This window comes from Numida meleagris, chromosome 8, assembly GCF_002078875.1.
Source record: "Numida meleagris isolate 19003 breed g44 Domestic line chromosome 8, NumMel1.0, whole genome shotgun sequence".
Classification (NCBI taxonomy): domain Eukaryota; kingdom Metazoa; phylum Chordata; class Aves; order Galliformes; family Numididae; genus Numida; species Numida meleagris.
Genome location: NC_034416.1, coordinates 10875523 through 10892382, shown reverse-complemented (window position 1 = coordinate 10892382; position 16860 = coordinate 10875523). Strand labels below are relative to the sequence as shown.

Sequence of the window (16860 nt, the reverse complement as noted above, 5' to 3'; positions counted from 1 at the left end):
GGGGGGCGGAGGGAGGAACGGCTGCAAAGGCTCTTACTAAACGTCTTGACGCACTCATCAAGTGCTGCTTCTTTAAGAATCTCAGCCGTATTATAACCAACCCGTCCGGTTGCATTTCAGTTCTGGAATGGGCCGAACACGGTCACGTTTCCCAGCCGGGGTTCCCGGAGCCGTGCCGTCAGCCTGCGGAGTGATGCACCGGAGGTTCCCCGCTGCTGCGTGCTGCTAAAACGGGGGCAAAGCCGCCGCAGCTCCGTGCTGGGGATTCCGGGCTGCCATGCTGACGTAGGGGAGGCTGCGCAGCCTCAGCTCGCCGAGGAGCTGAGTGAGCGAGGGACGGGGGTTTCTGAGATAACTGCGCCAAGCAGAGAGAAGGACGGTGCTGCTGCAGCACCCAAGGGCACCAGCCCAAAATCTGCTCCAGGACAGTTCCTGCACGCGTGTTGTGAGGGCAGAGTCACCGTGCAAAGAGAGGGGATGGTACAGCCATCCCTGCACCGCGTCACACACAGCGAGCACGCAGGGCGGCATGGTGCATTAGAGCCCGGCATTTCCAAGAAGGGAAACACAGAAGGGCAGTCTGCACAGCCAGCCCCACCTCCTGCCTTCCCCCAAGCTCTTGCCTCGCAAACTAATAAGCAGCAGCAGATCATTTTTGCAGCTGCTTTTTGGGCGTCTCCGTCTTCATTTTCTCAGCTTTTCACCGTGGGCATTTAATTTCCTTCCAGTGTCAGCCTCCAGAACAAATGAGGGATAGGACATCCTCTCCTCCCACACCCCGAGCTGCAGCCCCAGGAGAGCAGCCTTTGAGAACACAGAGCTGGCCCATGCTACTGCCCGAGCTGTGCTGCCCTTGGAGGTGGCACGCTGCAACCCCAGCCCACACCTCACCCTGAGCCCCCTCCACTCATTGGCATCTCGGTGCCGTTGCACCAAACTCAGTGACTGTATTTCTGAATGCTGCTTGGCTTCTTTAGTGCCTCAGCATCCCCGAATATGAAATGACTTGTCCAGAAACAGCAGCCATTCTCACACCACACCCACGTGCCCAGGTTTCACAAATTTATCCTCTGAATTTTTCCCCAAATTGGAAGGCAGCATGCACAGGTATGCCAAAAAAAAAAAACAAAAAAACAAAAAAAAACCAAAAAAAAACCAAAAACAAAACCAACCAAGAATATAAGTAAGATGCTTTGGTCACCTAATCTGCTTTCCTTACAGAGGAATAAATTGCCACCAGCTCCACGAAAAACAGAAACAGCAGAGAGCTGTGTGATGGAGCTTGCTGTTTCTGGAGGGTGGGCAGTCCTGGAAGCAGGTGAGCACCCAGACCTGGCACCTCTGGTAGCATCTGCCTCTCTCTAGTGAGTACAGAAGGAAAGGAATGTGAGGGTCTCATGGATGAAGGCCGGCCTTAGCCTCACGCTCCCACCTATAAAGGGCAATGGGACAATGGGGTTAAAGCCAACGGGACGCTCACCCACTGCAGAGTGTGGTCAGCCGAGGACTGAGCATGGGGAAACTTGTTCTCTGCAAAATAAACCACAGAGCGAGGAAAGAAACAATGTAAATGTCTGAAATAAATGTCTTATCTCAGCAAAAGCAGGGGTGAGTAAAAGCCTGCAGGGGATTGCCAATGAGATGTTTGGATCAGATCCGTATCTAGCTCTGCCTATATGTCACCAGCTATTTGTCTGATGTGGTTTGCTCGGCTGTTAGCTTGTTTTCAGAAGCGGTCTCACAAAGTGGAGATAACTCAGCCCGTGTGAGGGATCTGAACGTCCTCCATTACACTCCTGGGGACTTCTGAAGTCTTGGGATCAAACAGACCTCACAAACGTAATGGAAACAAGGCTGCTGGTCACTCTCCTTGAAAATATCAGCCTGCTGCACCCAGCGCCCTTCACAGGATCTGGACAGGGGACCCAGAGGTGGGCCAGTCCCCACCTGAGCGTGGCTCACGCAGGACTTCCAGCACCTCCATGCCTGATGGATGCCCATCCCCAGCGACTCCTGCTGCCACTTGCGCACGAGCTCTGCAGATTACATGGGGACGGTCAGCTCAGCCTTTGGAACAGAGCAGCCTCCCTGCCTCTTTGTTGCAATGCCTCACACCAGTTGATCCCATCCAGCAACCTCTCTCTTACTTTTCTCCATTCATCTGCATAATTTCACAAATCTTGCAGGGACTTAACATCTTTGAGGCACCTGCTTTTCTGCCAGCCTTTATTCAGATTGGCAAATCAGCCCTAAAGCTTTCAGAAGACAAAAGGCAGAAAGAAAGCCGTGATAAACCTCCCCCCATTAGGAGCCGGAGCCCAGGCAGAAAAAACTACCAAAAGGCTTCACAGAACCACGCGCATGGCTCATGTAATTTAATTTAGCTTTCCCTCATTGCTCCACGCAGACACGCACATATTCTTATTACTGCATTAAATGAGTGATATTAAATACAAGCTCCGAGGCCAGAATCAGTATATGGTGCAAGCTATTGGCAAAGTGTATACATATAAATTAAAAAAATCCATACAGAGAAGAGTCAGAAGCAGCAATGTGTGAGGATGTGCAGTCATGGAGGCTTCACACACAGCCCTTGTCCTCACACATCCAGACTACAAACAGCGACTACAAATTAGTTGAGCTATTTTTGCTACAGACAGAAACGAGAGAATGAACAAAGCTGCTGTAGTTACTATTTTAAGGACTCAGGACACCCTCAGATGCTGTAAAGACAGAGGAGGAATACGTATGTGTGAGCGTGCTTTTAGAGCTCCAGCTCTTTGAAACCCTGTGGTAATGGAAGAGAGATGCTACACAAACATGTTTGTTATATATTATAAATACAGCGAGAAAATGTGCAAATGTAAATTAGCATATGTAATGTAACACATTCAGCAGTGATAGCTGCTCTCACTGGCTCAGCCAGGGGTGCTTGGGGAAGGCAGTCCTGGCATGGGAACAGTGCTGCTCCATCTACTGCAGCCCCATTGAGTTGTCACAGACTCTGCTTAGCTCAGACACAGGGAGCCCTTCTTTAACACAAACTCACCTCTGAGGTCCCCAGAGGCCATCATGTGCTCAGAGAGGAGCTGCAAAAACCTCAGCACGCTGCCAGTGAAATCCTCAGCTTTGTACTGCTTGCTGAGGTCTGTAACTCATCAGAGCTCCAGGAAACAGGTAACAGGAGGGTGCAATACAGAACTGTTATTGCTAACCCGATCATCGTTGAGATGTAGAAAACCACCGGAAAGGCTGAAACACTAGGAAACAAGCAGGAAAAAATCGGAGAGACTTGCTGCATTACATTAATTTTATGTCAATGCAGAGGGAGAGAGAACAATACAAGCTCTCCGGAGCATGTGGGTTGCAGGCTGAGCCTGAGCTCTGAGCTCAGAGGCAGTGCCAACCTGCCCTGGGAAAGCCACGCAGCTCTGCCCTGCCTCGGTTTCCCCATGTCCTTCAGCCTCAGCACCGCTTTCCCGTGCCCCTGGCTGTACCTTCTCCCAGGCTGTGTGATGGACGGTAGTGCACAAAAAGCAGCAAAAGCTGGCAGCTCCTGGGGCTTGCTGTACGGCTCAGAGCGAAAGTCCATTTAATTCTCAAGCCTGTCCCCCGAGGCCAGCACCAGGTACAGAGAGAAAGCTACAAGCAAACCGTAGCAGGGAGCAGCATGGTAAATTGCACGCTGGCTCCCTTATTTCCCCTGTGAGTTCCTGCCTGGCGTGTCCGTCAGCAGGAGAACTCAATCAGCCCCCGCAGCAGCATCCTTCTGCGGGCATCCTTCATTGCTCCGGGGGTAGTGGCACATACCCCAACACTGCCTTTGCCTTTCTGAAGACCAAGTCAAGGTTTCAAGGTGCTGCCTCTTCCCTGCGATGCCCGGGTCCCTCGGCTGCGTGGCTGCCGCTCATTTAGCTTGCAGCCATGCTGATATGGGGTACAAATAAACTTTTAAATTCACATTGCCTGGCCCTGGTCAGCTCGGCTGCTGTTCCACCCCCAAGTGAGGAAAACCCTCTGAGAGGAGATTCCGTGATGACTCCAAATCTTCCCTCCACAGCAGCTTTCAGACAATAGCACTGCCTGCCCCGTGGGCAGGAAGGCTCTTCACTTACTGCAGTTACACAGGGCAGTAAATACTGAATTCTCGGTTCTGCCCGCTCCATGAATTACGCTGTGCTGCACCACGCTCTGACATGCCCAGCAGAGAAGCACAGAGGGCAGATGCCTCCAGATGTGATTTTTAATTTCCTTTACTGGGGATAATGTTTTCTTGTTTTAGCAATGTGCGTGTTCAAAGCATCCTAGTTCCCATGGCAACTCCCTGCTTTCCATTTAGATGTCATTTCTCATCCCATCCCTTCAGAATTAGACATCTCCTCACAGAAGTTTTGAAGAAATGTCTTTCTCAAATATGTATTTATTAGAGACAGGGTATGCCAGTGTTCTTTACTGACATGTTTTTTGGTGATTTGCAGCCTACAGAGGAGAGAGCTGTCTCCAGAATATGTTGGCTGCCACGCTGCCTTTTCTCTGCCTGTTTTCAGCTAGGACTCTCTCTTTTTTCTTGCCACATAAATATTAGCCAGAAGCTGTTTTTTTTGTGTTTTTTTTTTTGTCTCCTTTTTTCCTCTCAGTTCCTTGTTCCCATCACTCCCCTATGCCCAGCTCCTTGCTGACACAGGGGTTACCCATGCAGTTCTGCAAACATACTGAAGGAACCCAGTACTGTGCACGCAATTCCCCTGTACCCATCTCTCTCAGGCTCTGATGCAGCAAAGGGCAGTGGCAGGGCCATATAGCATCAATCTCCAGGGGAAGCCACGTCCCCAGGGCAAGTGATGCCCACAGATCCCCTCTTCTCCTGCAGGAAGAGCACTCTCAGCCTCTGAACACTTACACAAGAAAAAAGAAAAGTAAAAATACCAAAAAAAAAAAAAAGTATTGCAAAATAGAGACTACTGCAAGAGCCTCTCAGCCTTAGAGGGGAGGGGAGAGCTGCAGCAGGAGCTCCAGCCCCTTTCTGCCCCAGCCCTGCTGCCCTCCAGGGGAAGGGATGGGGGTGAAGAGTGGTGCTGATGCTCTGCCCCGGGTACCACAGTCAGTAACCCCTACTTGCACCACATCCAGCACCTCCCAGCGGCTCATGGCACAGAGGCAATGCTGGTCCTGGAGGGCATCCCAGCAGGAAACCATGCCAGGGCTCCCTAATAGAGCTGTAACATAGCAGCTTTAAATCGCCTGCCACCAGGAGACAAACCCAGGCAGGCAAATCGCTGGGAGCCGCGAGGATCCAGCTGACGGAGCTAATCCCAGGCATGTTTAAATACAAAGGCCCAGGGAGCCTCACTCAGACCCTATGCGACCACTGAAGCTCACTGCTCTGCTTGATTCTTGGGTGCAGCCTGTGCAGGAAGCACAAAACAAGGCAGAGAATAGGGAGCAGGCTCTGCTGGCCCTCAGTGAAGCTCCTGCTCCTGTCATCGCAGACACCACACAGATAAATGTTACTGTTGTCCCCCCAGAGAAGCTGCTCCATGTTTTCTTAGCCCAGCCTCCAGCAGGGACACGCAGCCCAGGGGACACTTCTTGCTGACTCCAGGCTTTGCATTCATTGTGCCGTCCCACTGGCCATTAATCAAATGTCTTCCACTGGCATTTTTATTGAAAATCAATTTAATAAAGTAGGTGGGAGTCCACATGCTTCCATAACACCAGATAAATATTCATGGAGGCTTGTGCTGCTTTAGCTAAATGAGATTTTTAAAATTAACTGGTGCAATTCCCATGCTCCTAAATATATAGCTTGGCTTGCCCTTGTTCGGGGCGCTCAGTGGCATACCAAGGAACAATGCCTTGTTGTTATCAGACCTTTTGGCAAGGATGCTGTCATTGGAAAGATGAGTGCACTGGGGTCATTGTAACTTGGTGCAAATCCCCTGAGCCACGGCTGGATCCAGGAGAGCTACCTGGAGTGCAAACCTCACGTTAAGCCACTAACAGTGTGGCCGTTTCTACCTCCACAGGTGTGCCATTTGATTTATGCTTTTCCCTCCTTGTTTAAGCAACTGTTGTGCTCCAAAAGCAAATGAAAGCCACGGGAAATACTTCTCCTGGATGCTTATTGAAGGGGGCTAAAAGGCTTCCAGCAACCAAACGGACACATCAGTGAAATACGCCCACACAATGCTTCAAAAGGCACAGGGCACAAGCTCTGGGAGCAGAGCCAAGCACCAGGCTCACTCCCATGGGGACCACCTCCCTTCTGCAGCACCTGCAGCCAGCACCCACCCTGGGGCAGCCCTTCGCTGTGGGACAGCGGCACCCAGGGCTCTTTCCTTCAGCTCTCCTCCTCAGAGGCAGCTATTAGCATCCAGATGGAAGAAAGTAAAACCTGACACATTGATCAAATTTAGTAGAAAGGCAGGATCCAGACAGCCCTTATCAGTGCGGGACTTTTACGGTGTCTAACAGCTTCATTGTTAACTGGAGCAGCGAGGAGCTGCGGCTTCCAAAAAGCGGCAGTGCAGGGCAATTCAGCTGCTGCCAGGACTGCTGTCATGTTATCCTAGTGGTACCCTTCTCTTGAAAGGCAGTTCTTTGGAAATCAAGTGCATCATCATTTTGCCTCTGCTATTAACACAAACTGACTTGTTTTCATCGTTACAGCCTCGACCTAATTCCCCGTGCACGCGCTCCCTACAGCGGCTCAGATCTCAGGACAGGATTTGCTTTCCCTGTGCTTTCGTGACATGAAGGCTGTGACTAGCCCCAGAAAGCCCAGGACTGAGAAAAAGGTACAAAGAGCACTCCCTGCCCTCCCAAGACAGTGACAACCTTGTTTCTGATGTCCCAGCTCCAGGCTGTAGATGAACACAGCCCACGAACTGCAAGCCTAAACCCCTCCCCTTATCCCCAGAGGTGGACAATGCCCACTTTCCAATCCTATGAGAAAGTCCAGTCACTGAGTTCCTCCACATCCACATCATCTGTGGGGACCGTTCTGCAAAACCCCGAGCCTACTGATTCCCCCCTGTTCAAGCAGCTGTCCTTCCAAGAGATCACCCATGCTGGAGACAAACAGCCTGTCAGCAAACAGCACTAAATACAGGGTATCATACTCAACAGATAATGGCATGCTTTTAGTTCATTCTCTCTTGGATGCAGGTCACACAACTAGTGTCATCTCTAAACACTGAAATCTTGGATGTGAAAAGGTAAAGCTTAATTGCCTTGAACAGCAACTCTTGTATTGACTCCAGCAGCAGGCCCATAAATATTAATACAGCTATATTTAGCCCCTTTCAATTATACATACAAAATTAAACATCTTTCTGGGAACAAATCAGTCAGGATAGGGTTTGGGTTTTCTTCTTCCCCTTGTTAATGCATTGTGCATCAAAATAATAATTCTAATACAGCTGTGGATTAAAAAAAACCAACAAAACAGTGGAGGTAGGCAGAGGCTTGAAAATACTTTCACCTGCCTCAAACAACTGCTCAGAACACAATGACACCAGCTCCTGATCCACCCCATCTTCTTCCCTCCCCTCTCGTGTGCTCCATTCAGTCCCCTCCCTGCCTGGGTAGAGGAGGGGGTCCCACCTGCACCATGGCCATGCCCAAGCAGTGCCTTCCGCAGTGAGAAGCTTCTCATTTGTATAAAAATCACATAGCTACCCTCCTGATGTGCAAATTAATTATATGTCGCTTTCCTTGCCAAAGTGGACCTAATGGTATTAGTGTTACATGACAAAGAAAAGCGATCAGAAAGGCTTTCTTGTGATGACAGTGAGATCGATGGGGGAAGAAGAGCTGAGGTTTCCTACTTTTGTTCTTTAAGGCTCCCACAGGCAAGCAGGATCCTCTTCTAGGAAAAGGTTTTCCCAAATTCTCAGCATGAGAACAGGTACATCTCTCCAGAGGGAAGAGCTCTGATCTCTCTAACCAGAACACCTCTAATTTAATTCCCATGTGCGCAAGTCCCTCTATAGAGAGCAGCAACTGGAACGAGAAGTTTACACCTTTTTTGGCGGAACAGTGGCTTTAAGTGGCTAACACAGCACTCACAGCACTACAGGAGACGGGTCTTCAGCTAAGGATGAATTCAGGACTGCAAAAATCTGACCTGGTCTGTGTGAATGCAAATCACTTCCTCAGCAAGAGCTCAGATGGGCGCAGAGCCTTTGCCATATCCCCCTTTGCAAACTGCGGTGTGTGGGGGCTCTTTCTTTTCTTTATTGTCATTGCATCCCTCCCCTTACAAAGTTTACCAGAATTGCAACTGATCCTTCCAAAAAAGAAGCACCTGAAATTACTTTTGCAGTCGAAATAAAGCCTCCTGAATTTTCCATTTATTTTGCTCCAGTTGTGAATCATCCCATCCACTGATTCAGTCTGAACTTTGTCATCAATAGGATTTTCCAGTCGACTGGGAGAAAAAAAAAAACACTTGCTTTACCCAAGCTTGTTGTTGGCTTGAATTGTGCTCTTCTGGAAAGCAAAGTGAACGGGATGTCCTTTTCCCACAGTGCAAATTGCAGATTCAGAACTAAACTATGCCCTACGTTTGCAATTAGCAGTACAGCACAAAAACATTTTTTTTTTTAATAACCATTAGTTGTACATCTTTTAGAGCCACACTTTGAAGTAAGCTACAGGTTAGGATGCAGAGACAAATAAATTAGCAGAGTAAATTCCTGGCCCCACCACATTAAGTGAGAGTTTTGCCATTTATTGACAGCAAAGTGAGAATTTCACTTTCAGCAGTACTTGGCTGAGGGAACCCTTTGGTTCAGCCCACACAGCCTTGTAGCAACTCACTCCCCAAAGCCCCACAAACACTTCAATACTTCGATTTAATCAGATAATAACCTTTAAACAAATAAAACAGCATTAACGCACTACGTGGTCCAAATCAGCAGCACCAATCCCCTTGTCACAAAGAGCCATGTAGACGTGATTTGATCTCTCCTTCCAGATGGAACTGGTCTGAAATCCACCACCAGCACAATCAATGACTTTTCCTCATCAAGCAGATGCAATCAGTGCCTCTGTAGATACATGAATTGCTGCAAGCATTTTGTCTTCTAGCGCAATGAATAAAATAACTGCTCTTTCCTCAATATTTGACCAGTTGTTTCAACACTAGTTTCCCAGAATGAGCCAATTAAAGTTGTTTTTAAACTCAGTAGAAGCTAATAAAAAGAAAAAAAATCTTATTTCACAATCTGAATTAAAGACACATTACAAATCCCTTACATGGGACTAAGCGGATGGAAACTAATAAATGTCTAGCTGCCATGGTCCAACAGATCAATAAAGACATCCTTGCAAGCAGTTTATAGCCATCTATAACACCATCTACTAATGTTCTTAGAACCATCGAACACATGCTCAACATGCTTATACATCAGCTCATGCCTTCCAGAGTCATCATAAACAAATGGCATCATCCTGTCTCTAGCTCATACCCACAGCTTCCCCTCCAGGGAGGGATGAGCTGTCTGATCTCAGCCCTGGCTCAGGGCAAGTCTAGGACTGAAGCTCTGAGAGGTATTCCAGTATAAATGAGTTGAGTAAAAAGTCCTCCAAACAGATTCATTCTCCTGGAAAAATTTCTCACCCTTTGCGAAAATCTTGTTAACGTGCACAGATACACAGTGGGGTTAGTGGCTTGAGACACACTCCTCATTGGAAACACACACAGTAAATTAAGGTACCATCTAAAAAGGCACCCAAAGCAGCTTGAGAAACACCTTTACCTTCCCCAGTCCCTATAGCCTGGAGGCTTGGTCACTTCCCCATGAAGAACTCAGGAGACCAAGGACAGCTTCATCACTGGGGGTCATTCAGCTGCACAGCTCCTGTCTGGATAGGGCTGCTGGCGGGGACCCACACAGAGCCCATCCCACCTGCCCCTGCCCCAAGGGACACGGCACTGACCTGAAGCCCAGGTACTGCTTCATACTGGCAGCGATAAATCTTTTCACGATGGGTTTGTGACCCCTCCGGAGTGTTTGTGATATCCCTGAAGCTCTAATACAAGCCTGTTGCCCTAAGCAAATTCATAACTTATTTAAGAGAAGACTTTCACCCTTAGGCATAGCTGTCAAGCCCATATTCCTCACTCGCCTTCTGATGTGTACATGCCTTTACACACCGAGCTCCCTCTGCCTCTGCACCAGGGGTTTAAACAGCAGCACCAGGGATTTCTGCATGAGAGAGGGGAGCATCAGGGGCTGTGCAAATCCACGGCAAAGCTGCCTTCAGAGAGCCACACTCAAGGGGAAAACAACCTTTTTTTTTTTTTTTGGTATTTGTTCATAGATCTTAACTTCAGAAATTTGACAAGACGGAGCAGGGTCTCTGTTGCCCAGAAAGGTAAATAGAAGAAATCACTGCTCAGGCAATGTCTCAGCTTCAAATTAAAACTCATCAAGGAATCTCAGACAAAGACAAAAAGCTGAGATAAGACACGGATTTTCCTCTAAGAAAGAGGAAAATTCCTCCCCGGAGTAATCAATGCAAGGCATGAAGTCAGATCAGAGAGAAAAGATGAGAATTTAGGAGAGGTGGAATATTAAGGCAGAAAAACAGATTAAGCATAGCCCTGAAGTCCTGGAAATCATAACAGAACACAACGGACCACTGGGCTTGTCATTTAATGCCTCTCCTGCACAAGCAACAGATTGAGATAATGTTTATGACACGAGCCGTAGGTAGCTTCGTGAGCACCTTGGAGAGCAGAGGAGCTCGAGGGCAGACAGAGCTTGGCCCCCCCGGTTCCTGGAATCAGCTGCTGCAACAAGGAGCAGATCTGTAATTCTTTCATTCTATCTCAGCCCCTCTGCCTGGATGGCCATGTAATAACTGAGAAGCCATTACCTGCAGGAGGTCATGACAAGAAGACAGAGGCACTGGGGTGTAACACACCGAGCGGCTCAGCTCACAGGAGTGCGTCAACCTAGAGGGAGCCACTCTGAACCCAAGACCAAAACCTCTTGGCCATCAGCACTTGAGTCAGTGAATCATGGGTGGTAAAAGAGGGATACAGAATTTTGCATGGTCAGAAGACATCATGCCAAACTGCACCATCAATAAAACAAACAGGAAGGAACTCTGCACCATGGAAAGAAAAGAGGGAAAGCTCCAGCTGGGGTGCGCTTCACTTAGAGAAGAATAAAGAGAATCTATTAGCAGGATAAATATTAACGGGTGGCTACAGATCAAAACCAATAGCAGGGCAGATCTGACATAGCAAGCCCAGATAAAAGGCACCAGAGGTGCCTGTGTTGGGCATCCCTGATTTGAGTTCTGTTGCAAGAGGCAGAGCCTGAAATCTGCTTGAGCCAAAGGGTATATGCGCTGAGCCCATTGCGGGCATGAAGATGCTGACAGCAAGCCGTGAAGAATAACATCTCACTGGTGATGAGGAAGAGGAGGCAGCCAATAGCCCCAGCTGTGAGGGCACAAGCTGGGACTTCCCCTCTGCCTGGGGGGACCCATTTGCTACCAGTCCTGAAGATGAAGCCCTGCCCCCAAGGGAAAAGAGACCAAAAGGGTCCATGCCTTGTTCGTAGGCAATGGCATTGCTTTAATCCAGTTGCTTGTGTTTGCTCATCCCTTGCACTGCAGCAGGCTCCTAACCCTCTTCACATCACGGGGACAAAGACCAGCAGGATGTCTGTCCAGCTGCTGCCCCATCAGCATGACCAGGTCAGACATCTGGGGACTCCAGAGCAACATGATAGAAGATTTTCCAAGGAAATACCATGAATTACCCTGAAGGTGATACTGCATCCAGGTGTGAGAACAGCCACCGAGACCAGCCCAGCTGCTTAACATGCTACAAATTACTATTTAATTGCAGTTGGAGAAACTGGCTTATTCAGAAAGTTTTAAGTCCATCTCTTAAAAGCTGTGACCCATGGACCTTCTCCTCGTGACAAAACCCTTTTCTTCTTGGCAGCCCCAAGGAAAGGCCAGCAGCTTTCTGCAGCGCAGGCTCCTCTGGCCACCCACTGTGGAGGTTTTATCCAGCACTGCTCCAGACACCATCAGAACCTCACACTTACACCAACCAGCACCTCAGACTGCCCTATCTCCTCCAAAGCAGACAGCTTTGGAGGCTAAGATGGGAGAAGTCTTTCCCTTCTTTGCAAAGGGCTATAGAAAGGCCCCTGTGCCTCCTCCCTGATAGCAAAGGGAAGAAACATTGAAACTCTCCAGTGTGGTATTGCCAAAGAGCATTAAAAGGAAGGAAAAGGCTGTGAAAAGTCTAGAAACCTCCCTTCTACCCCTCCCCCAGCATTCACAGGATCAGTGTGTTTAGGTTGCAACAGAACACACTCAACATCCACCAGATGGAAATAATGCCGCAGGAGGTGAGAGCTGCACAGGGACCATTGCTGAACCTCAAACAACCCAACGACAGGCACTGTGACCCCTCCAAGGTGACATTGTGGGCATCCTGCTGGCCGTGTATGGACTGCAGAACATCAATCACTCCTCACAGTAAGCAGCCAAAGAATATACAGAGTTCTCTGTGCATCAGTCATTCTCAGAGCATCACTCAGTGTCCCATCACTCACATTCACACCCTGAGCATCCTTCCTTTCCAGGTGTATGATATCTCTCCTTTTGTCAGCCAGCCCTACCCGTTTCTCCTGGCTGTATCTCCTCTCTTCAACCCTTGCAGTAAGGTGAGCTCCAGGTTCAAAGCAGAGGCCCCTGCACGCCAGCTCTGCAGGAAGCCCCAGCAGCAAAGAGAATTTGTGAGCTATAAATAGATGCCCCTCACTACAGCCCTGCAGGGCCAGCCAGAGCATCCATGTGATCGCACTGCTCCAGACTGAGTGGGGAGGCCAAAGCTGCCCATATAGAACCTCGCTCTGCAGGAGATTTTCTTCTCCCACAAGGTTGGCCGTGACAACAGATGTCTTCATTCCCTCAGGGTCCATTTCTGTTCCTCTTCTGACTTAATAACCCATCTGCACTGTGTTTACCCAGGGGAAAGACAGGTTATCTGCTGAAAGTTCCTTCCTCTCCAAGCTCCATAACACGATCCATTTACGTAGCTACCCCTTTCCCAAGCGCAGACCATTTCAGTGGTCATGGGATCAGACTTAGCAGAGGGCTCAGCCCATTGGAACAAGCCACTCCCAGGACATGTGGCAGAAACAGGGGAAAAAACGCCTACCAGCCATGGAAGACTTCTTGCTGACACAAGTGGCTGTGTCCCCACTGCTGTGGGTGCTCCTGAAGAAAGAGGGACCTGATAGACACTTCTGCCCCTCAGCCTTTCTTCCAGCATGGCTTGGTGTGTGCTCCCAAACCTCGAAACATCATCAGGACTGCAAGGACTCCTCACTTAAGAGGATGCCTGCATCCACACCTCAGGGATGCGGCAGAACCCAGGCACGGGGCCACGATCTCTGCAGTGCTGGGTGCTCCTAAGCAGCCTCAGCACTGCTGCGCTTCAGTCTGAGTCTGCAGCATCCTGGTGGGAAGAGGAGCTCTGGCATGGCAGCTATTAGAGTGGGTGGCAGCAGATGGTGGAAACAGAGGGGATAAGAAAATAAATACAAAGAGGCTATCTTGAGGGGAGAAGTCGCCACATCAACACTCTGTTGCTTACACAGACTCCTTTCCCAAAGTCTAAACAAACATTGCTCAGTTCCCAGTGTGCACGGAAATGGCTCTGCTGGATGCGGGGGCAGGAGCCTGGGCACAGCCAGCCCTGCACCACTCCCATGTGCTGACAAGGGGGTTCAGAGGGATGTGTCTGATACAAACCGAGGAAAACAAGGCCAAGAAGTGAGCCTGCATGCCCTGCTGCCTGGTTACCCACTGCTTCTTGCATAACCTTGGAGATCAGAAGCTCATGTCCTGCTGACAGTCACCCCAGAATGGCTGCTCAGTCCCCAAGCCTGTGGTTTGCAGCCGACCATTTCTGCCTGAGCACCCCAAACCCACAGCCTTTGTTGAGACCTCCTATCTGCATCTGCCAGAGTGTTCCACGAGGGGAAGCTGGAGGTGAAAGCAGTCTTTGAGCATGCAATGTCTGGCTCAGGCAAAGACAATTTATTATGTTAAGCACATTATTAAAGGATCTAAAGCAACAGAGCAGAGATATTCCAAGAAAGGTTTTAACTTTCCCAGCAAGGGGGCTCCTGGGAGTCCTCTTGTTAATACTTAGCACAAGGCTGTCTGCAACCAAGCCTACGGTGAACATAAATGCCCCCTCAGTCCCCTCTCAGAATCATTTGAGTTAAATCAATACAGCCATCGGGGAGACTTGAGGAAGCAAAGCTATTAGTGGGACCGCAGTTAATTCTGGGGGAAAGAAACAAGCAACAAAAGCAATAAAACTGATGGATAGCCTATGCAGATAGAGTAACCCTTTCCCAGCTGGGCTCTGCAGCATGGCAGCCCATCTGAAGTGAGGATGCTCACTGGAGAAACATTTCTTCCTCTGATTTTGCACAGCCTCCGCTTAGGGCCATAGCCCTGTAGGAAAGATGTAAGCAGGGGGCCATGGCAAGCTAGGGACAAGGGTCTGGGCAGAAGAACACAGGGTGCAATTCCTGGCTACTGCTGTATCATCAGCATGCAGAAAGATAGAAAGCTCAGGAAAGCTTAGCAGTGAGAGGTACAAAGAATGGTAGATACATGGCAAGTCCAGCTCTGGGTGGGAACTGCAGTCCCTCCAGTAGGGAGAAATATCTCCCTTTTGGTTCTGCCTCCATACACTATGCTAAATGCATGCCATGAGCACTGGAAGGTGACTACCTATGGTTTTGCTTTTTAAAGCACTTGAACATCTGCAGGTGCTTAGAGAAGAGCTCAGCAGCTGCTGTAACAGCAATGTTAAAGAAAGCTCAGGAGATAGCAGAGCATGGCTGAGTGCATGGTACCCAGACACACAGAAGATCCCCCCAGGTAATAGCTACCTAGGGAACAGCTGAGAAGACATCAAGAAAGAGGCTCTGCAGCAAAACCCACCGACTAAAAAGCAATGCCAATGTAGATGGAAGGTTCTGCAAGCTGGTGGTGTCATAATTTAGGACACGATACTGCCTATTAAAGTAGCAGAAATAAATAAAATCATATTTGCTCCATCTACAGGCCTACCAGTGTAATGTCACAGACGACCACAACAGCTGTAGAGACTTGCACCTCTCTTCTCATAAAATACCAAACAAAGAGATAGAATAGACCCAAAACAAGGCAACCAGCAACAGACCGGCTCTGATTCTCCTCCCAGTACCATCAATCTTGTTAAAAAGTCATTTGCACAGCCCCTCATTTCTAAAGCTGTACACATGCAGAGAACATCATCGCCCCACCCAACTGACCTCCGAGCCCAGGCCTCAGGCGGTTGTCATAGCCATCCAACAGCCTGTCCAGAATGCGCGTGAAAATGGTGATGTTGTCTTTGCTGTCATCGACGACGTCTGAAACATGCTTCTGAGAAAGCCTGGTGCATTTGGGGGAAAAGAGGAGAGAGGGAAAAAAAACACAATCAGAATAGAAATGCCCTTTAAATGCTCCAAGTACCTACGGAAATGAAAGGTCACTCATCCATGGCCCCGCTTGACTAGGAGCAGCCCTAGTGTCCCTCTCCTGCCCCTAAGAAAAGCTGTTGGAGGAACAGAGGTTTTGGGAATCTCAGGGTTATTCAAGTGCTGGTTTCTCCTTGCGGGAGGCGTGCAGCAAATGCTGCCAGTTATTTACCATATCAGCCCATTTCCAAGTGCTCTTCCCTGGGGAAAAGGAAAGAGGGGCAGAAAAACAGGAAATCAGTAAAGCAGGCTGGGAGGCTCAGTCTGCCATTAAAACCCTATGTGAGCCATTTCTGCAGTTTGTTGAACTTTCCCTGTTTATAAAATCAAATGAGTTTTCATGTTCCTATCTCCGCTCAATGCAAGAAGCCTGGGAGCCCCAAATAAGATGATTTCCTTGGGGCATTTTCTGCCCCAGGTGGAACAAAATAAGCAGCACATTTCTCAAACAAAACTCATATCACCAAACAAAATATCCAGCACAATTTTGCAAGCCCAAGGGGCTCAAATAGCACATTTGCATTTTGCGTCTCCCTTTCAATCAACAGAAAGAAGCCTATGAATCCTCACAAAACTGGCTGCTTCTAAAGATTTCAAGACAGCACAGGGTATCTATCAGTGCTGAGGCTCCAAGCACAGCTTTTCCCAGCAGAAATAGCTGGTAGGAGCGAAACTGATGGAAAGGCAGAAGAGTAAGAAACAGAAAACAAAACAAAACTCAATAGAGATGCTGAGATTGCAGGAAAGATGGAGAAGGGAATAAAAGAGATTCTGATGAATAAAAATAAATAGGAGAGAGAGACACACAGTGTAACACTGGAGGAAGCCCAGCCAAGCCCTTCTAGATGCAAAAGCATGAGGAAGTTCAATGTCACCAAACCAGGGCTCTAGAGATCTGTTCAGGAGGTGGGAGCAGCCCCAGAGCGCAGCACAGGGCTCGCTCAGCCCATAAGATCTGCTCAGCTCATGGGGTGCAGCCATGGCTTTGGTATGAGCAAGGAAATGAAATGCAAGGATTGAGAAATCACTACGAAGAGCAATGAAAAAAAAAGTGAAAAAAAAAAAAAAAGGAAGAGGGAGGGTGTAATATCAGTGAAGCTGTTCAAAGTGTAATCCCGCAGCATCCCATCTGGTTAGAGGAGCCACCTCTGACATTACGAGTCCATTTGTAAAGATTCTGTGAGGGGTCGAGAGGGCAACAAGCAGCAGAGCTGCTGGGAGTTTTGTACCAACATGATTCCCCAACACAAAATCCCTCTCCTGTAAGATAAAGGAATAATAATGCGTTGTCTAC

At 48.7% G+C, this 16860-nt stretch overlaps 1 protein-coding gene across 4 annotated transcripts in view; it reads right to left on the bottom strand.

Moving 5' to 3' along the window:
- Positions 1–16860, bottom strand: part of GABRA3 (gamma-aminobutyric acid type A receptor alpha3 subunit) — a 72567-nt gene that overhangs the window by 33134 nt on the left and 22573 nt on the right. For 3 of the 4 annotated variants that reach the window (XM_021406399.1, XM_021406397.1, XM_021406398.1), the window contains exon 3: positions 15360–15481. In XM_021406399.1, coding sequence (XP_021262074.1) covers positions 15360–15481 — 122 coding nt within the window. Of the gene's footprint in view, positions 1–37; positions 250–15359; positions 15482–16860 lie in introns of those variants that run through there. The other variant, XM_021406400.1, reaches the window with a different exon arrangement.